Genomic DNA, 21,535 nt, shown 5'->3' with positions numbered 1-21,535 from the left:
TTTAAACGACAAAAGATTATTGGAATATTCAGCCAAAATCCTGTTAACTCAGTAAAATGTATAATGATATTCAAGGCCCATCTAAAGTTATTCCTGTTCTAAACTCAACATCGCATAATTACTATAGCCGTTTTTACACTACAGATTACGACTACCATCCCGCGACCCCGAGCACGTTCGGCCTTGCATCCACAGAAACACAGGGGAGGCATCGCAGCGATTCATTGGGAGACTTGTGTTCTGAGGTAGACAGAGAGTGGGCGAGCGATACAAACAACCGAAACTATTCCGAGCAGGGGAACCAAAAGCTGGGGTCCAAACTCAGAGGAACAAGTGTCCGACTGAAAGGCAGAATTAGCTAGCTTGAGATGGCGGAGGTAAGCGATGTTTTGATGTCGGTGCTGTCCACAATTCGGGTTCCGAGGCCCGGGGACCGTGTCCACAAAGACGAATGCGCCTTGTCATTTTCCTCTCCGGTGAGCAACCCATCCTCTCATTTACGTTTACAACGTCTCTTTTCATTTCAGATTTTCTTCTGGGCGTGTATGCTTGTTTACGCTATCATTCACGTATATACACAAGCCAGCTTGCCAGTGTATCTTGTTTTAACTGTATAAACTGGACTTAAATAACGTTAGCCAGCTAACTTAGCTTGCTAATGTTAGCAATTAGCTTTCCTAAGTCGTTTCATTCAGCTTCCATGCTAGTTGGCTAGCAAGCATTAGCCAGTGATATTTCCGTTATCATCTCTCTTGGGACTTTGTTTCATTCATGAGTATTCAAACCCTTAAGTTATAACTTATCTAGGCAGTAAATAAGCACGTTCGCTGTATTGTGTGTGGCTGTCACTTGTCAATCCTCTTGTTGACGAGTTAATTGCACTGTTGTTGTCATCTATTCATCTGTCAATGTTGTTGTTGGTAAATTGTACCCTGATGCCGTTTGGAAGCTTGAAGTTGGTCCACTGATTAGGGTATCTTGAGTTCTCACATCATCACTCTCTCCATCCCAGGAGAGTGAGGGAGGCCTCTACGTGTGTATGAACAGTTTTCTGGGCTTTGGCAGCCAGTATGTGGACAGACACCACGCCCGAAGCGGACAGCGGGCATACCTGCACATCATCCGGACTCGCAAAGCTCAGGTTAGTGATTACGACCTGTTTTTTTTTTTTTTTTTTTTTTTTTTTTTTTAAATTTATTTTTTTATAAATCACAGACATGGTTCTGAGCACCTCATATTTGCATTGAAGGCTGTGGCTTTGACAGAGTCCAGCCTGGCTGGCTCAGAGGAACTTGTGGCTCAATGCAACAGAGGCCATTGTAGGTCTCCTTTTCAGACTTGATGTGTACGTCTTCACACAGTTTGACAGGGAAGTAGAAGCTTTCCCTGCCATTGTGCCATCAGGCCATTTGAATATTTGCATCCTCCTTTTTATTGATCCTTTATTGACATTGATAAACAATGTCAAGTTCTCTAAAAGTAATGATGCATTGCATTTATGCTAGTGCAACCACTTCCTCATGGATAGAAACACTGAACCAAAATGTGATTTCTCCCAGAAGGAGGATGACAACAACTCTGGATCCGGGGACCCACCCAAAAAGAAGCCCACCCGATTGGCTATAGGTGAGAGCAGTGCTTGGGCTGGGTTTGTACATGTAGTATGACAATGTCTCTCTAAAGGATATTTGACTTAACATCTTTCATTGCAGAATAGATGAAAAGGTGGGATGTAGAGCTGAACGTACTACGGTTATGAACTCCTCTCCTCTCTCACACTCCGGTGTTTCTTTCTCTCAGGGATTGAGGGAGGGTTCGACATAGAACAGGAGCAGTATGAGGAAGAGTTCAAGGTTGTCCTATTCCCTGACAAGCAGGAGGTGACATCAGATGACCTTGCTTCTATGCCTGATGTTGTGAGAGAGCGGGTGAGTCACGTTGTTGGTAAACAACACTGAGGATGTTGCAAGACGGAAATTCAACCTGAGCAGTCAGCCTGAAGGTTAAAGAGACAGGCCAGTAAGAGTGTGTGTGTGTGTGTGTGTGTGTGTGTGTGTGTGTCTCCTACAGGTTTCTCTGTCCATGGCAGGGCTGATGTCGGCGGACTCGGTGTCTCATGCCCTGCAGGTGCAGCAGTGGGATGGCGAGCTGCGGCAGGAGTCCCGGCACGCTGTCGACCTCAAACAACTTGACAACGGCATCAAGATCCCCCCCAGGTGAGAGTTAAGATGATATTCTGGGGCTGAAAACCAACCACTCGCCTCTCCCTTCAACCTATGCAGGTCTGAAAGAACCTGATGGGTGCAATCTTTCTCTTTTCTCCTCCCCTCTTCCCCTCTCTCACACTTTTACATTTTTTTATTTTTTATTTTTATTTTTTATAACATTTTGGGTGTTGATGTTGCCATGTTGTGCTTTTCTTTTGTGTAGTGGTTTTTATGTGACGCGTTGACCCAATAAAGGGTTTTCCAATTTCTAAATTCTCTCACTCTCGGCCTCCCCCGTCTCACTCTCCCCCTATCCCAGTGGCTGGCGGTGTGATGTCTGTGACCTGCAGGAGAACCTTTGGATGAATCTGTCAGATGGCAAGGTGCTGTGTGGGCGCAGGTATTTTGACGGCACCGGGGGCAACAACCACGCTCTATTGCACTTCCAGCAGACGGGACACCCACTGGCCGTCAAACTGGGCACCATCACCCCTGATGGAGCAGGTGAGAGCCAGGGAAACACACTCCTCTCTGATGAGTAGATACAGTTGGTGCCGAACACTGGTTTGGCCCCCATAGTCACAAGGGAACAATGTCAGATCTTCGTCAGGAGGTTTTAGTCCCAGTGTGGGCTCAGGTGGAGTGAAGCGAAGCCATTTTCTTCCAGTCTGGCCTAAACCGGTTTAAGACTGTGTATTCTGACTCACCTGTGGTCCTTCCAGATGTGTACTCCTATGACGAGGATGACATGGTACTGGACCCCAAGCTCCCCGAACACCTGTCTCACTTTGGCATCGACATGATGACCATGGAGAAGGTAGGATCACCCACCCGGAGAGACTCCTCTGTTGTAGTGTGAGAAGATCTCCCTGCTTTTCAATGTTATTATGATCATATCTTTGTGACGGGAACTCTATTCTGGCCTGTGTTTGCCCCAGACTATGGGTGCGACCAAATGGCTCAGAGGTATTGGATTGTTTCTTGTTGGCAGTCCTCCAGACCTTCATAGCTGGCCTTGCGTCAAAACGCTGCTGTTGACTGTGCTGTAGCAGCAGAATGAAACATTTTACTGTGTCTCTGCCCTCTCTCTCTCTCTCTCTCTTTCGCTCTCTCTCTCTCTCATTCAACATCTGTATCTCTGTTGCTTTTCACTCTGATTTTTCATATCTCTTTCACCATCTGTCTCCCTGTTTACCTCCTGTTCATTTACTTCCACACATCTCCTCCCTCTACCTTGCTCATTACATTTCTTTACCACCTGTAAATCTATTCTTTCATCCTATTTTAATTGACTAATTTTGCGATCTTGACCAATGTTTTAGACACGTGTCCCCATTTTCTTCTCTGCCATTCTCTCTGTCTCTCTCTCTCTCTCTCTCTCTGTGTGTGTCACTGTCTCCTTTCTTCTCCACATCCCTCTGTTCGTTCTTCACCACCTGTTTCCCCCCCTTTCCCTATCATTAATTTTCCTCCACACCTGTCATGTCTCCCTCTACCCCTCCCTCTCTCATTTATTTCCCCCCACACCTGTCCCTCTCTCTCACTTTCATTCATTCAATTTTCTCACCACCTGTTTTCTCCTCTGTCTCCCTCTACTGTTAATTGACTAATTTTCCCCCACCACCTGTCCTCTCCTCAGACGGAGCGCACCATGACAGAGCTGGAGATAGCGGTGAACCAGCGGGTGGGTGAGTGGGAGGTGATCCAGGAGTCTGGGACCACACTCAGGCCCCTGTCGGGCCAGGGCCTCACCGGCATGAAGAACCTGGGCAACAGCTGCTACCTCAATTCCGTCATGCAAGTGCTCTTCACTGTACCGGACTTCCAGAGCAAGTGAGTACCGCTGTCGGATGCCTCATCACTCTCCTACCTCTCACCAGTCTGCCCATATATAGGACCTAAGGGACTCTGGAGGCAGTCTCTCTGCTATCCCTCTGAAATCAAGTCAACAGAATTCATTGATTTAAACAAGATATTTTTCCACATAAATAAATAAAAGTGTTTTATTGATTAAATATACGGAGAACTCTCTGTTTGACGCCACTGTCATGTGTGCCCACCTCAGGTACGTCTCCAACATCGACAAGATCTTGGACGAAGCCCCAAGTGACCCCACCCAGGACTTCAAAACCCAAGTGTGCGTATCCTCTGCATTTTTAATGCTGTGTAACTTTTTTTTTTTTTTCTTTCTAATGTTGCTGCCTGTAACTCACTGTTTCGCCAGTAGATGTCACAAATTGCTTGTATTTGTGCAAATTATAGGGAAAAGCAGTCGATAAGATTTTGTTGTCACGTAGCAGGTGACGCAACACACACACACACTTCTCTCTTGTTCCTTTGTGTTAGAAAGTGGTACAAGGCTGCACAGCAGGGATACCAACAATCAGCTCACCACACGCTGACAACTCTTTCCTACTCTCTCTCACACAAATATTCAATGTTGTGAATAAGTTATATACGGTACGAGTCAATCCCTGGTCTAACCAGTCAGTCTGCAATCCTCAGGGAGCGTCGGTTAACATTGCCCAAAACCTCCTTCAGTCACTTTCATTTGTCAGAGATGTGTGATCTCTGTATTAATCAGAATCATGTGAATCATTGCAATTGATCCACTGCATGCAAATGTCATATTTTTCCTGACTGTCATTGCTGTTGTGTTTTAATTCTCTCCCTACTTCTTTACCCCAGAGCAAAGCTTGGCTACGGCCTGTTGTCAGGAGAGTACTCCAAACCAGCCCCGGACCCCGGAGAGGAACCCAACGCATCTTCTGAACCCAGGGTAAGAGGGACAGTGATGACGGATACACAACTGCTTGGCGAATCAGAGCCTTGAATGTTAACGTTTTGAAAGTTTTTAATGCTGATTGTCAGACAGAATATGGCCCATAAAAGACTAAAATATATATCTAAAATGCTCTCTAGATGTATATTTTGCGTATGCACTGTATTTGCTTGGTCGGCTCCATATGTTATAATGTGTATAGTAGGAACGATGAATAGTAATGATTCTTTGTTTCCAGGGTGACCAGGTTGGCATAGCGCCACGCATGTTCAAAGCACTTATTGGGCGAGGCCACCCAGAGTTCTCCACCAATCGGCAGCAAGATGCTCAGGAGTTCTTATTGCACTTCATTAACATGGTGGAGGTAAATTCAACCCCCTCAAAACATCCGTCAAACAAGAAAATAGAGGTTACATTATGAAAATGTTTTTTTTTGTAATTGTTAAACATTTGATCAACCCCCACAGAGGAACTGTCGTTCAGGGGGGAACCCCTCTGAAGCCTTCCGCTTTCTGGTGGAGGAGAGGATCGTGTGTCAGCAGTCTCAGAAAGCCAAGTACACACAGCGGGTGGACTACATCCTCCAGCTGCCTGTGCCCATGGACCAGGCCACCAACACAGGTGAGGGGCTGATGGGAACTGTAGTTTTGTTATTGTCCCATGTCTGTCATTTGCTGTCTTGTTTTTGTCTCTTGCTGTTTATAGATATAACATATTTAGTCAGATTGAATTGGGATGGAAATTGTGGTGGAAATGTGCCTCCTTTCCCCCGCCTCATCCCTTTCTCCCTCTCTCTATCTTCCTCCGAACCAGAGGAGCTGCAGGAGGCGGAGCGTCGGCGTGACGAGGCGGACTCATCGGGCGCCCCTACCCCAGCGGCGGTGCGCGCCCGTATCCCGTTCACGGCGTGCATGGCGTCGCTCAGTGAACCAGAGACGCTCACAGACTTCTGGAGCTCTGCTGTGCAGGCCAAGACCACTGCCACCAAGTAGGGAAATCCATGATCTTTTCACCAGAACATTAACCAAATGATGCCACAGCGGATGTTGATCTCTTTCTGTCTGCCTTTTTTCAGGACCACCCGCTTTGCCTCTTTCCCTGACCACCTGGTCATCCAGATTAAGAAGTTCACCTTTGGGCTGGACTGGGTCCCTAAGAAACTGGGTGGGTAAATTATTTTCACAAGAGAGGCAGATGTTTTTTTTCAATGTCTGTTTTGTGAAAAGTTTGCCTGGAAGATCCAGTACCCTCCATAAGTATTGGAAAGAGGAAGCGTTTTGTGTTCTTTTAGCTCTATACTCCAGTTTGCATTTGAAATCAAACAATAACTATGGTCAAAGTAGAGATTCTCAGCTTTAAACATTTTTTTTTCTGATTGGTTTCACCATTTAGAAATTACAACTCTTTTTATACGTAATCACATAGTGTACATTTATGGCCGGGTTAGGGTTTGTTAGGGTTAGGCTTAGGGTTTGTTTCCAGAACCAAAGGAATGATATAGGCAGTAAACAATGTTGTATTGGTCAGGCAATTGCTATGCCACAGAAAGTTTACAATTATTTGAAATACCAAACATATTAATCTTTTGTTATACTCTTCAGAGAATATAGTATACACATTGTGTCAAAAAGTGATGACGTCACATAAATTTAATCATCGAAAATAATACTTGAAAATTATAAGTCCCGCCCCCTTTGGGGCGGATGTGGTGGGCTGTTGATGCTTGCCCAATGAGACGTGGGTGAGAGGCCAGGGTGTTCTGCTGTTTGTAAAATTAGTTTTAGCAACTTGACAGTTTTTTGAGGATGTGGTCACCCCCCATAGGATATAGAACCGTGAGAATGGTTGGATTAGGGGGGGCCTTTTCTCTTTCTCGGAACCCAGGGGCCCTGAACTGTCTGAAGACCAACCGAGGTCCAGCTAAAGTTTGTCACTGATAAGGGCTGTGTGATGTGTGGTGATGACTTTATGCAGCATACATACATCTATGTCAAAATTGCATATGAGGCTTAAAATAAAAGTTCAATACTGAGGGTTAAAATGTGCAATTAAAAAAAAAAAAGGCAATTAAAAAATGGTTAGGCTGCTACTCTAGTGGACCTCTAGACCGTTCTGAGGTAGTTTTCCAAGTTGGTATATAAAAAGCCAAGTTGCTCTGAAGCCCTCAATGCTTTCAGAAAGATACAAAATACCTTGCATTATTAGTTATGATGTCTTGCATGTTGCATGTAATTCAGCTATATGGCATTGGTTCGGTTTGGGGAAGCTCTACGAAAGTTCTCCGATTTCTTTTGCAACCGTACTTTCTCAGGATAGAGTCGCTGCGAGTCGATGGATGGATGGAGCCAAGCTCTGCGTGACGACGATCATAGTTCTCCAAATGAACGCAACCAAAAAAGACCCGATAAAATAAACTAAAATGTTGACTACTCAAAACAGAGTGAGATATGAGATCATCATACTGTAGCAGGGCCTGCACAAGCCATCATACATATTTTTGGGGAATAAAAGAGCAACATCTAGACATAAGCTAAACAAACAAAAATACAAGAGAAGTCAACTCATAAACCATAACGGACAACGGTACGAGAAGCATCATTGTTATGGTGCCATTACGCGTATTAAAGGTTGTAGGGGGGTTTAACGATAACCATAACATTTTCAGGCATTCCGCAAAAGGTGACAAACATTAATTGTTTCTGTTGGTTACTTGAGGAAAAAACTGTCGTCTGATGGGAATATGAATAGTAAAAGCTGAAGCCAAAATTAAACATACAATAAGATCACACGACACCGCAACTATGGTAACAGCTCCTCTATTACAGCACCTCAACAGGCAATACAAAGTAGGACCAATCTTCGCACCAGCTCAAATTCAATCTTTCTAGTAGATGCCAATTCAACGACTAACATGACTAATGTTCCATCAGTCTCATTCTTAGGGTCAATTTTTGCCAGAGAACAGACATCAGAAAACAAAGACAACTTCGACTTCTTACTATCCCAATTTGAGGGGTCAATAAGTTCAAGTTAATGAACATGCATAATACGCATTTTACAGGTGGATACGTCATTTCTTAAAGTATATCAACACTCTGGCTTTCAGTACATTCAGTGTTACCTATTGTTACCTTTGAATTAAGAAAATAAGTTATACTCTACTATATGGGGAGGTTAGCTCTTCAGGGGAAGATAGGAGAAAGGCAAAGAGAGGCATTACTGTGCCTATATATCTGACATTATACTTTTAGGAGATGTTTAGATGGTCAGCAGTAGGCTATAGGCCTACAATAGTGCAAACCCAGATTCACGTTTCATTTTGTTATTAACATTGTTTGCTTGAATGTCCTTCTGCAACACAGAGAAATATGGGTCATATGGAAAAGGCATCCATCTATACTATTCTTAGCCCATTTTGAATGGAGATTGACAACTGAACTGAGACATCCATGTAGGGACCAGTTGAAGAAGTCATACAAACCAACAAAGGGTAAAGCCTAGCAATGACGACGTTAAACAATCTCTAAAACACTCCCAACAACTCGATTAAGCATGATGAAAAAAGATCAACAGACAATCCAATTGAATCCAATTCAATTGTTGCATTCAAGCAACAGAGGCACGTGAAATGTGCCTACTGGTGAGCTGAATTGGTCTATGATATCCATGATGATATGCCATTTAGTTAAACAAAACAGACCCCTCATAACCATACTCTTTCGCAATTAAATGTGCCTTTTCCCTAAAAACTGTCAAGATCTGATCAGAGGGCACCCTTAAGCCTAGTTTTTATGCAAGTACTAGACTAGAAATGGTGCATGTATGATTTAAATGTGATTTCATTATTTACATCCTGGGCTTGCTATTGTTCAGGTCACTCTCAAATTAAACACTTATCCCTCATTGGAATGACAACACACACACCCATGAACATATCCATTCACTGGAAATAGATTAGCTTCAGATAAACTGTGTCCCCCAACGATGAAAAATGTACAGGTTGACAGATAATTCAACTACATCCTGATATGTAACTAGTTCTATCTGCATGGCCAGTGGCAACATTCCATGATGCATTTTTGCAGCTTGACTTCTCTATAAATGCTGTAGTTTCGGTGACCACAGAAACAAGTACTAGGCCTACACATATTCATCGAAGAACCAATTTGCTGGATACTTTCCACACACTAGAGATAGACAGACAGACTACAAACAACCAGTAAGATATAGCCTAGCCTACATATTGAATGTCCAACAAAAGTCAAAATAAATGTCAGTTTCACAATGATTTGCATATGCACTGTTACGCTTCACCATAGCTCAAAACTGAGATCATAACTAATGAACAGCAACATTTTATGGGGGGAGATTCAATGACAACCTATTGGCAGTTATTTCGGTAATAAAACATTAAAGGCATTATTCTCTGTAATATCACCCACTGCATGCTATTTGGCTAGTTAGTATCCCTCTCGACCATTGGGTGTAAAAATGAATTTCTGAATTAGTAGTGCACGTACATTACGTGTATCCGGGACCAGTTGGTTAACAAGCTATGCAATGAGTTGGTGTGGTCTCACCAGACAAACTAGCCTGGTATTAAACAAAGTAAGCTTCATGATGAACATCCACCTGCCCTCATCACCTCTCCTCTCTAAAACAGAACAATCTGAACGTCCAACCATCTGAAACACACTAGACTCAACTCAAGCAATAGCTCCAAAAGTCATTTTATTTTAGTGCAAAAATAACATTGTTATCAAATGTTGTACAGGTCTGGTAATCTAAGGTGCTGGCATAAATAGGTAACTTAAAACATGAATAAGCAGTATTAGAAACAAATTTAGGATGAACAAAGGATATGAGGTAAAATGATTTAGGAAACGGTGGAGTGAAAGATGAAGCGTTCAGCGTACTGAAACGAGAACATTCACATTTCATTGGACAAGCACATATTCTGCATTGATGAGGGTAGCCTATAGAAAAAGCTGAGTGACTGATTTGAGTTCCCACAATAATACCAGCAACTCAAGTTCTATCCTAAAAATCGACCTAAATAACAAATTGTGAGATAACGAACCAAATTAGTGATACTTTTCATGAACTCTATATGGGTCTATGGGAATATAGCGGTACATGTTGTACATTTAAAATGTCAAGCCAAGGGTTAAAATAAGAGACAATACCCATAGTCAAATTCAGATTTTTGGTGGTGAGCTGCTATGACTTTCATTACCCTTTTCTTTACTGACGTGTTACTTGCGAACATACCTACATATGCAACATGTCTATATTCAAAGATATGCAATACGCTTCTTTAAGTCAGATTGTATTGTTATCCATCATTGGTTTCTAAACTTCCCATATCCATCTCAAATAAAAAAAAAAGGTGCTAAAAATGCTGTTCCATTGGCATGTAGAAAAAAAGGAAAAAGCCAAAAGCTTTGTACGACCAACAAATACTTTCCTAACAATTTGGGTCTTACAGCTCAATGCTAAAGATCCCAAGACTTTCAAGCCACTTTTTTCTTGAAAAAACATTTAGAACATGCTTCAGGATAGCTTACAAAAACTAGGATTACAGAATGCCGGTTCACTGTCCCACATGGCAAACGTTGAAAAACGTTGAACCTCAATACAAGACTCAAGCGATGCCTATCAGATAGATATATCACGTGTAATTATGAGGAAATGACCAGCAGTGTGATGTTACCCTAACACTTGAACAGGTAACAAGAGGTAGAACACACAGCCATTTCCACACAATTGCACCTCCATGGTGGAGAGAGATTGATCAGATGCCGCTGTCACAAGTCTTTGGGCCTTTGTGACCAGCTCTCAGGGTCACATATATATACATCTTTTTGTCAGGGAAACACATGCTCTTATCAGAGGCAAACTTTAGCAGGACCTCGGTCGGTCGGTCTTCAGACAGTTCAGGGCCCAGTGATTCCCCCCTAATCCAACCAATCCATTCTCACGGTTCTACATCCTACGGGGGTGACCACAGCCTCATAAAAATGTCAAGATGCTACAACTAATTTTACAAACAACAGAACACCTTAGCCTCACACCCATGTCTCATGGATCATTAAACACCCTTCCATTTCCCCCATCCTCCTTGTAGAAGCCATTTTAGACACAGTCATACAGCCACAACCACTACTACAGCTCTCACACAGGATCATATATATATATATATATATATATATATATATATATATATATATATATATATATATATATATATATATATATACACCTTTTACCCTGGAAACACATGATCTTATCAACGTCACGTCCGTGCCACTGTGGCAGACCCCTCGTTTGAAACTAAACATTTTTTAAAAAATGAACCTTTTTTTTTTAAACCCCCTTTTATTAACCCTAACCCTTCATTATTGAACACAATACTAGCACTAGAGTAGCAGCCTAACCATTTTTTAATTGCCCATTTTAACCCCCTGTATTGAAGTTTTATTTTAAGCCTCATATGCAATTTTGACATAGATGCCTGTATGCCACATAAAGTCATCACCACCCCCCCCCCAACACCCCTTATCAGTGACAAACTTTAGCTGAACCCCCGCTGGTTCTTCAGACAGTTCAGGGCCCCCTCCCCTCCCCTACCCTCCCCATCCCCTCCCCTCCCCCCTAACCCATACATCCCATTCTCACGGATCTACATCCTATGGGGGTGACCACAGCCTCATAAAAATGTCAAGTTCCGACAAACACCAGAACACCTTTAGCCTCTCCCCCCACGTCTCATTGGACCAGCATCAACAGCACACCACATCCGCCCCCAAAGGGGGCGGGACTTATAATTTTCAAGTATTATTTTCGATGATTAAATTTATGTGACGTCATCACTTTTTGACACAATGTGTATACTATATTCTCTCTCTTCTCTCCATGACACAGACGTGAGCATTGACGTTCCTGACACGTTGGATCTGAGCGCGCTTCGTGGGGCCGGCCAGCAGCCGGGGGAGGAGCTTCTACCAGAGGTGGCCCCGCCCCCTCTTATGACCCCTGACGTGGAGGTCAAAGGTATCCTGGGTTCCCACGGCAACGAGGAGGACGACTCACTCTACTCCCCACTGCTGTGTCAGTCTGTCTGTCGTTTCTGACCTTTCCCTCCTTCCTTCCTGACCTCCACCGTGTCGTCCGTCCCCATCTTTTCCTTCTTTCTTGATTTCTAACTTTTGTTGTCTCGTTTTGTGTATTATTTATGAATTGGTTTCGATTATCCTTTTACATACACATCAAATGAGGTCATTTGAGTTTTCATTCCAACTCTATGGTAGGAAAGACTTTGTTGTCCTTATTGTTCAGAACAGTGTGATTTTTCTGTCTGCTGTCTTCAAATTTCCAGTTTGTCAGCAGTAGTCAGGACCATTCACTGTCTCCTGTACTGTCTCACTGTTGTTATATATAGCCATGTCACAGTGCATCCATGTAATTCTACTGTCTCTCTCCTTCCTCTCTCAGCCCCAGTCCTGGACGACTCCACCGTGTCTCAGTTGTGTGAGATGGGATTCCCACTGGAGGCCTGCAGGAAGGCTGTGTATTACACTGGGAACACTGGAATCGACGCAGCCATGAACTGGGTCATGGGCCACATGGATGACCCAGGTGAGTAAAGCATGGGCAAGGAGGACTGTCTCGCTATTCATTCATCAATCTAGAAGTAATTCCTTTAATTTAGTCGATATTACGATGTAAGTCTTAATGACGTAACTTTCTTCTCTCCCTATTGTGATTGGCTGCAGATTTCTCCGCCCCCCTGGTGTTGCCGGGCTGCAGCTCCGCCCCCGGGACCACGCCCACCGAGAGCGTATCCGAGGAGCACCTGGCGACCATCGTGTCCATGGGCTTCAGCCGAGACCAGGCCACGCGAGCGCTGAGGGCCACGGTGAGACACTGGAGCCGGAGAGTTAGAATGAGAAACACATGGTTGTTGTACACCATTCATCACTCTGCTGCAGCAGCAGTGTGTGTGTGGGTGGGTGGGTGGGTGGGTGGTATAGTATGGCCTGCACAGTCAAACGCTCCATGCTCCCACACAAATGCTTTCCAACTCCATCATATATTTATCCTCTCTCCCCCATCTCTTCCTGCATTCCCCCCCCCCCCCCCCCCCCCAGAGTAATGTCCTGGAGCGGGCAGTGGACTGGATCTTCTCCCACCTGGATGACCTGGAGTCCATGGAGGTGTCTGAGGGGGGTCGCTCGGCCGGGGAGAGCGAGGGGAGCAGGGAGCCTCCTCCTGGGCCTCGCGTCAGAGATGGAGACGGCAGTGAGTCTGGGGCCAGGTGTTCACGAGTGTGGGTGGGGGGGGGGGGGATGAGGATGATGAGTAGGGGGTTTAGTTTGGGTTGGAGCATCTTTTGATATTCTTGACATTGTACCTGTCTGTGTATTGATTGTTTGTCTGCACTGGTGTATAGATGTCTAGATGTCTTCACATGTCTTTCCATTGTAAAATCATTCTGTATTGTATCATATGTCCCCTAATACATCTATCTCTCTCTCTTCCCTCCTTTCTCTCCATCCCCCTCTCCCTTACACTCCTCCTCCTCCCCCCCATCCTCTTTTTCAGAGTATGAGCTGTTTGCCTTCGTCAGTCACATGGGCACCAGCACTATGTGCGGCCATTACGTTTGCCACATCAAGAAGGACCAACAGTAAGCTGCATTCTCTTTTGATACCCACTTAAACGCAAACACACACACACACACACACACACGTGTGCCCATGCATGCACGCAAAGACACACACACACACGCTCTCACACACTCTTTTATACTTCAATGTACCAATAACCTGTGTCTCTCTCAGGTGGGTTATCTTCAATGATCAGAAAGTGTGTGCCTCAGAAAAGCCCCCCAAGGACCTGGGATACCTGTACTTCTACCGGAGGGTGAACGAATGAACGGAGGGGGAGCAGAGTTTCAGTTAGAGAGGGGAGGGGTCGCTTACACACACACACACACAGACACACGCACTTACTCACACACACACACTGAGCTACTAAGAATGCCCTTGACAAGCTTCAGAACTGACAATTTAGGGTGTAAATACACGTCTCCAACAGCAATGTACACACATACACTCCGACTGTTGGTGGAGAGATGGTTGGGGTGTTTAGAGGGAGAGGTGTCTTTCTTCTGTTCACTTAACAATACACAGAGAGGGTGAGTGGGAGTGTTGGTGGTAGGCTGTTGGTATACTCACCCCTTCTAAGTCTATGTTCATCCCTCTATTTCTACCAATTGACTCAAGCTGCTGTCGATATACAGTATCAATGAATAAAGAAAATATTATCAGATATTGCCACTGCAGGTGTGGACAGAGAGAGTGAGTGAGTGTGTGTGTGTGTGTGTGTGTGTGTGTGTGTACATGCATGCATTATCCATGGCATAGGTGGACACAGTCCCTCTTCCAAATACAAGTCCCTCTTCTCTTCCCCTCACTGGAGCGTTGTGATGTCTTCTTCAGCCAAGCACCACCTCCCCTCCTCATCTCTGAGCCTTTTGTGTTCCAACAAGGAATTTGCAAGAAACCAACATCCACAAAAAATCTTTAAAATAAACAAAAGAAAACAGTTCAAATGTGTATTTAAAGTTTTAAAAAGTACAACTAAAACCAAACTGGTTGTTCTTTCAAGTGTGATTAGGGTGATAGGGTTAGATTTTTTTTGTTTTGTTTTTGTTTAATTTGCAAAAATGAATTCCTTTGTTACTTCTGCTCTGACAAATAAAGATGTCTTTCTGCCTCCCCTGTCTGGTGTGGTTGTGTTTGAGGAGAGTGGGAACTATCTAGGTTATATACCATTTCAGTTTCTGTTTAATTCAGCTGTCAGTTACTTGCCATGAAAATCATTAACAATCTCTGCAACTGTATGAGTAAGAAGACTACACTATAATGCACTCTCTGTAAATCCCTTTTCTGGATTGTTCTCCGATGGTGTCTCATGCAATATATTAGTCAGAACTTCGTCTTCCTCTTTTTCTTCCTCTTATTTATATATTTATTCACGGAGTTAATTTTAGTACCACTTGCCACGAAAATGATGCACCGAGCTGTATCATGTCTTATGCATAATAGCATCATATGAAATGGTTAGAGAGAGACTTCAAGGATTCCTGCTCTATAGCAGTTGCAGAAGGCGCGGGTATCAAACCCACAATCATGGGTGTTTGCATCTTGCTACGTCTTTCCAAAATGCATTACTTTTTTTCTTAGATCTCTTCCGGGCCTCTACGGTACGCGCTTCCCATCAGCTCCTTACCTCGAGCGCATGAGCGCATTGTAGCATCGAACGGACCAAGAAATAAAGATTCACAAGAATTATTATGAGACAGACTTTTCAAAGTTGAAGGTGATAATAAATCTCAGGTAAGTTTTAAACTAGATCAGACAAAATGGATGTTGGCACATGTTGTTTCGTTGTCCATGTTCTTTGAGAGTGTTCATTTGAAGGATCTCACATTTACAATCTAATTCCCTTATTGTAGGCTTTAATTTAATTAATAATTTATTGTATGTGGTTAATGCATTTTTTAATGTGATATACGGTTTACTAACTGCTCAAACTATTCATGGGTGATTCGATGGAATTTTATGTTTCAAGTTTAAAAGTTAAATACTATTTTCGTGATACATTTAGTGTGCATGAATTTACTTAAAACTGTGAACAGTTGATGCCTTTTTTGTCTATTTTGATAGAATAGTGATAGCTTGCTTTTGAGGCTCCTTGTAAACAGTTAGTTCATCTTATTTGATTTTAAACCCTGTTTTACGTTTAAGTGTGCTAATGAACAAACAAATCGAGGAATGGCAATAATTAACTTTTAGACAAACATTGACTCAACTGTCTAATTTCATGAACCCTTTTGGGCTGTGATAATTCCTGTAGGTCAGAACTGTAACTTTATAATATGATCAAAGTGAGAGATAGCTCACAGAACGGAAACCCATAAGCACTTGGAAGAATTGGACACGTAGTTCAACGCTATCAAAAAATAAATAATTGATCGTATATGGTTGGGAATAAATTATTATGCAACTTTTCGTTAATTTTACAGTATTTACATAATGGAACGTGACATAAGCACAAATGTATGCAGTATTTTTGTTAGTTATCAACAATATATCTTATTTATAGTTGTATAATTATAGTTATACAGTAGATACCATTATAGTAGTATTGAATATTACTTTAACTTCATATATTTAGTAAATCTTTGAGTGAAAATTGAGTTCATTTTTATTTAGAGTCAGGAAAAAGGATAAATGTTTGGATGTTATACGTATGTCATACGTTTTTACAGTAGATGATGATTAGAAACAATTCAATTAAACAAATATATTTTCTAAATACCAGTGGGGAGTAATTTTACCACCACCAATTAGTAATGTTATGATGATAACATATACCATAATAATACTGATACTAATCAGTAGTTCAAGAGGATTATTATAAGAATGTCACTTTCTTATCTCACCCAGTAATGGTACACTGAGTCCTTTATTATGTATTTATTTGTTTAGTTTAGAACACTATTTATTGTAGTTCATATTTTAGAAGTTTCATACAAGTTATAAGTTAATGATTTGATAACGATCAGAATGAATACGTTGTTACCTTGTGTATCATGTGGAACAAGAGTGTGAAAAACACCACCTCATCCTCATGTTGATACCTCAACACATTATTAGGTAGGATACAGAACAAAAAAAAACTTCAAAGTATCATCATGCTTTGGAATTTAAAACGTTTATAGTGAAAGAAATGTGCTCTTCTCTTTTATCTTGCTTGATATAAAATACTACTTTATATAATTCAGAGAGAAGGAGAGAGAGAGAGAGAGAAAGAGAGAGAGGGAGGGAGGAAGTAGCTATGTGGTGAAACCGCCAGTGTTTTTTTTTAATTTAGCTTGAACAGAAGCTGTATGAGGTTTAGGCTCTTAAACTCTGCCAAAACGTTCAGGTTTTCTCAACTAAACACGTCAAACAAAAGTCTTAGTTTTGTTAATCCTTACATTTCAAAAGTTTTAGAGTAATCTGTAGTTACGACGGCATGGAACATCTCTCCATGGAGCATCACTCCATAGATCATACGTCTTTCATTTGTTCATGGCATAAATGTATTTCATAATTCCTTTCAGAAAGAATGTCAAATATGAAGCCCCTCTTTTCATTTGTCTTTGGTGAGTGAAATGCACCGAATTGAAAGTTTGATATTGAGTTAATTTACTTCCATAAGTACAGTACATTAAAAGCTGAATACATATATATATATATATGTCTCCCTGTTCTCCCCCTTCAGCTCTGTGTATCCTCCCAGCAATGGGTAAAACATTCTATGGGAAGGTACGACAGACTGTCAAGATCGAGTGTGGGGTCACGTGCACCAACAAGGATGTGGAGTGGAAGTATGAGAATCTTATGATCACCCAAGTCAATGGGAGGAATGGAAAAACACGGACCGGTGAAGAGAAAAAACAACTTTTATTACTTTTTGAACTAAAACTCCTGGATAATACCTTATTGAATGTATAGAAAAGAAAACATGTATACAGTACAGTACAATACATGCCAAGTTCACCCCTCCCCTCCGATGTTACATTAGCTCTGGTCTGCTCCCCATTGTAGGCCCAGCTCCCATGTCTAGCAGAGCAAAGGTAAAAGGAGATGTACTGGAGATCTCGGCACTGGAGAACGGGGACTTTGGGCAGTACTCCTGCGTGGTGGATGCGAGAGCACAACAACACAGTCTCTATGGTGTCACAGGTACTACACAGGGACTTTCATATCTGAGAAGTAAAGATAAAGTGATATAATTTCATTCCGTTTTGAAAAGGATCATTTCAGGTCATTAATCTGTGGCCTTGTATTTGTTCATGCCTCTCATCATCATCCTTGCTTACCATAGACATTTCTCCCTTCGCTCCTCCCTCTCTTCCTCCTTCTCTGTCCCAGTTGGTGTCAGCCCCTCTGTCCAACTCCGAGGCAGCAGTGCTACACTCACGTGCCAGGTGAAGGGGGAAAAGTCCACTGCCAATATAAAGTGGCTGAAGCCGGGTGGAGCGCCTGAAGGAGTCCCTGGATCTGAGGTCCGGCTCAGCCCTCTGACCCTCTCAGACAATGGGGAGTGGAAGTGTGAGATCACACAGGACGGGGAGACACACATAGAGAGCCAGGTCATCAGTGTGATAGGTAGGACGGTGACCCTCACACTGACAAGTAACTCTACTCCTTCAAAACATCTACTCATATTACGACCAATCAGAGCCTATGATAATGAGAGTGTTGGGGAGTAGTTCCACTACATGTTGCTCAATTATTAGTTTTTAGTTTTGCTAAACTAAATTCAAATCTTATTAAGTATTTTCAGTAGTTAACTACTTTTTGTTGCCATGTACTGTAGCAGTGTAGTGAACTACTGTCACTACTCACTACATTTTCCCCCCAAAACAAAAAAAGAAATAAGAATTTAAGTATTATTCCAGCCCCTGAACTTCAAACGTCCCTACTGTTTATTCCCTCACTGCTTCCCGTCTCCCCACTTTGCTTCACCTCCCCTGTTTTTATCTCTGTCAGTGATTTCAGTGATTGTTGTATGTTGGACGAAGTAGTTTCGAAACAGCGAACTACTTTTTCAAAGTAGCTTTAGTTTGACAAACTATATTTCTCTCAAGGGTAGCTTTAGTGTAGTTCAACTTCTCCCCTGGTAAAGTAATTGGTAATTTAGTTAAATACATTTTTCAGAGTACCTTCCCCAACACTGGATAACGAAAAAAATGTTATCATTATATTGTCATATAATGAATACACAAATAAATATATTATATCCATAAATGTATATAAATATGTGAATAGCATATATTGAATATTATGGTGACAGTGTTACTTATGGTGTCCGTCCCCTCCCAGGCATGGTGACCAAGTCGACCCAGACAGTCTCAGTCCAAAAGGGGGGCTCTGTCCTCCTGCCCTGTTCTCTCTCCTCCTCCTCCCATTTCCTTAACAAGGGGGGGTGGGAGCGCCTCCCCCCCGGCGTCCCCCCGATCCCCTTTGCCACTCTGAAGAGAGAGGGAACGGAGCTGCACTGGGACAGCAGTCCCAGTGCAGCGTTGAAAAAAGTAAGCTCAAAGGTTGTGTTAACCAAAGGCAAGCTGGACACTAACTTCTCTGTCACCCTTAAGAAGGTGAGTTTTAACTGTGTGTGGTTTTAGGCAAGTGTTCAATGAGATGGGAAGATGGGAACACAGTACAAATACTAAATGATGTGCTTCATCATCTCAAGATCTCTCTCTATTTCCCCCCCCTCTCTCTCTCTCTCTCTCTCTCTGCAGGTGGAAGTGGCGCAAGCAGGTGAGTATGTGTGCTCCCTGACCTTTGGGAGTCATGGAACCCTGAAAGGCCAAGTGACCGTGAATGTGGAGGACACCAGCATTGTGGGACCTTCCTGCCATAACTGTGTGTATTACTCAGTTATACCTACTAAATACTGGTTTTATCATTTCACATCATAATATATCACACCAGTTGGAGACCCCGCTTGTTTACTGCATGCAGGTTTTTTCATCTCAAGCTTTGTTCAATCATGCGCAATTCAATGTGGCAGCCAACAGATAACATAATGTAACAAAGATAGTGTTGTCTATAAGGTAACTGGATTTTGAGAGCAGAATGACTGGATGTTCTGTCTGTCTGAGATGATCTCTTGTTGTGTGTGTCTCTCAGGTACCACTGTGTCAGTTTGGGGGATGTCCGTGTTGGGGCTAAACCTGTGGGTGTGGGTGGCAGTGGTAGCAGGCTGCTTGGTACTGGTCCTACTGGTGGTGGCTGTCACTCTTCGGCACAGGAATAAAAGAATGAAGGTATGGAATGATAGAGGAGGGGAGGGATTAATGAAAGTGTTCCTACAGTAGCTTAACCTAGAGCCTATCTGTACGCAATTGATAGCAGATGGCCATTGTAAGGTCTAAAATTTCTAATACATCACTTAATACTAAATTTGCCTCACATTTTCATCTGATTTGACTGTTTTACTGAATGAACAACTTAATGCAAGTGAAAGATATATAGAGACATATTTTTCTCCAGCAGAGAAGAGCGCTGAAGCTGAGGCCCAGAAAGCCTTTGAAGTCTGAGTACTGCCAGTGTGACCGGTAACTTGCCACTTTGTGACTTTACCTTTGTTTTATACAAAAAAGACCCTTGAGATTTATTGATTCATTTATCCACGACTGTGTAACCCTCATACTCACCATGCCACACTGTTCTCAATTTCGATTGCTGCAGTACTGTAAATGTGGTAATAACTTGCTTATAACTGTATTATAAACAGTAGTTCATGTGTTAGAAGACATGTAGTTACTAACATTTCTACACTGTTGTAACAGCAAGCCAGAGGCCCCGCCACATGGAAGACCACATCCAAGGCCGAGAGAGAAGCCATCAGCTGTAACTAAACAACAAGAGTAGAGTATCATGGGATGGAATGGAATGAGAGAGAGAGAAAGAGAGAGAGAGAAAGAGAGAGAAAGAGAAAGTAAGTTCTGAGAAGGAATGAGGAGAAGGAGAAAAGAGAAAGAAAAAAATGAATGTAAATGAACTTATGTCTCTTTAGAAAATGTCACTGATGAAATTATCAAATCAAATGTGATGATATATGCACTTGAAGCGGTGCTCTGCATTTATTCGTAGTCCAAAGGCAAATTAAATGGATCTATTGAAGAAATTATACATCTATGTGCTTTGCCTAATTGAATGTCATCTGACCCTGTCAGATCTGTGTTGCATCTTTGTGCTTAAATAACATTTAACAATCATATATTTTCATACTGTGCCAAAAAAAGTAAAAAAAAAAAAAGAAAAAAGTATAGCCTGTAAAATGAATGTGCTTTCTTGGTGAAGTGAATACAAATTTGGTACCAAAAATAATTAAATGTTTTTGTTCAATTAAAAATGATGTTAATAAACGTTTTTGATAATGAAAATGATACGACACTGTTTGTCCCCCTTACTTCTCTTACTCTCTGCTTTCTCTGCAATTAAAGCCCCACAGTATGTCACCTTCTTATTACAGACATTCTACAGTGGCAATGCTACAGATGCCCCCCCTCTGTAACTGGTGCAGCTGAGTGCAGGTGTTGCCACTCACAAGTAAGACATCAACATCAAATAAAAAATACAGTTCCATAAAGTCAACAACTTCCCATGTTTGCCTGCCTAATAAGCTATATTATTTAGCTGGAACACCAGGAAATGTGGTCATATGACGCACTTCTGAATTACAGAACTGAAGTAAGATGAGTTCCCAGTTTTCTTTCTCTCGTCGTCTTTGGAAGTCTTCTGAAACAACCACTTCTTCTCCTACTAAACCACTGGGAGAGAATCACAGTTACTGTGAAACAGGGAAGAGAAACTAATGTATCTTAGTATGTATCTGAAATGTATCTTATAAGAAAATCAGCTGTACCAAAAGTGCGTGCTCAGTGAGAGGAGGGGTTCAGTGCGTTGCAGTCTAC

The 21,535-nt window shown here is 42.3% G+C and overlaps 2 protein-coding genes across 6 annotated transcripts; both read left to right on the top strand.

Moving 5' to 3' along the window:
* The first annotated feature begins 209 nt into the window (after positions 1 to 209).
* Positions 210 to 14,769, top strand: usp5 (ubiquitin specific peptidase 5 (isopeptidase T)). Of its 3 annotated transcripts, none has more exons than XM_083678815.1 (20): positions 210 to 476; positions 1,013 to 1,141; positions 1,563 to 1,626; positions 1,801 to 1,928; positions 2,071 to 2,216; positions 2,527 to 2,711; positions 2,930 to 3,024; positions 3,847 to 4,040; positions 4,273 to 4,344; positions 4,896 to 4,986; positions 5,228 to 5,353; positions 5,457 to 5,610; positions 5,803 to 5,977; positions 6,065 to 6,153; positions 11,914 to 12,099; positions 12,484 to 12,627; positions 12,765 to 12,907; positions 13,140 to 13,290; positions 13,594 to 13,678; positions 13,833 to 14,769. In XM_083678815.1, the coding sequence occupies exons 1-20, from the start codon at positions 369 to 371 to the stop codon at positions 13,924 to 13,926; spliced, it is 2,559 nt and encodes an 852-aa protein (XP_083534941.1). In that variant the 5' UTR covers positions 210 to 368; the 3' UTR covers positions 13,927 to 14,769. The 3 variants fall into 3 exon arrangements, with proteins under 3 accessions (XP_083534941.1, XP_083534942.1, XP_083534940.1); XM_083678816.1 differs by having other exon boundaries at positions 1,560 to 1,626; positions 11,914 to 12,042; XM_083678814.1 differs by having other exon boundaries at positions 1,560 to 1,626.
* A 409-nt stretch (positions 14,770 to 15,178) lies between these two features.
* Positions 15,179 to 21,005, top strand: LOC310810419 (basement membrane-specific heparan sulfate proteoglycan core protein-like). 3 transcript variants are annotated; one of them, XM_083678174.1, is made up of 10 exons: positions 15,179 to 15,392; positions 17,169 to 17,206; positions 17,326 to 17,487; positions 17,652 to 17,789; positions 17,979 to 18,215; positions 18,933 to 19,207; positions 19,355 to 19,478; positions 19,746 to 19,882; positions 20,109 to 20,173; positions 20,408 to 21,005. In XM_083678174.1, exons 2-10 carry the CDS (start codon positions 17,170 to 17,172, stop codon positions 20,487 to 20,489), a joined length of 1,257 nt encoding a protein of 418 aa, XP_083534300.1. In that variant the 5' UTR covers positions 15,179 to 15,392; position 17,169; the 3' UTR covers positions 20,490 to 21,005. The 3 variants fall into 3 exon arrangements, with proteins under 3 accessions (XP_083534300.1, XP_083534301.1, XP_083534299.1); XM_083678175.1 differs by having other exon boundaries at positions 17,165 to 17,206; positions 20,112 to 20,173; XM_083678173.1 differs by having other exon boundaries at positions 17,165 to 17,206.
* Positions 21,006 to 21,535: the final 530 nt, after the last annotated feature.

Source organism: Argentina silus (genome assembly GCF_951799395.1).
Source record: "Argentina silus genome assembly, chromosome: 10".
NCBI classification, from domain to species: Eukaryota; Metazoa; Chordata; class Actinopteri; order Argentiniformes; family Argentinidae; genus Argentina; species Argentina silus.
This window is presented reverse-complemented; position numbering and strand designations above follow the sequence as displayed.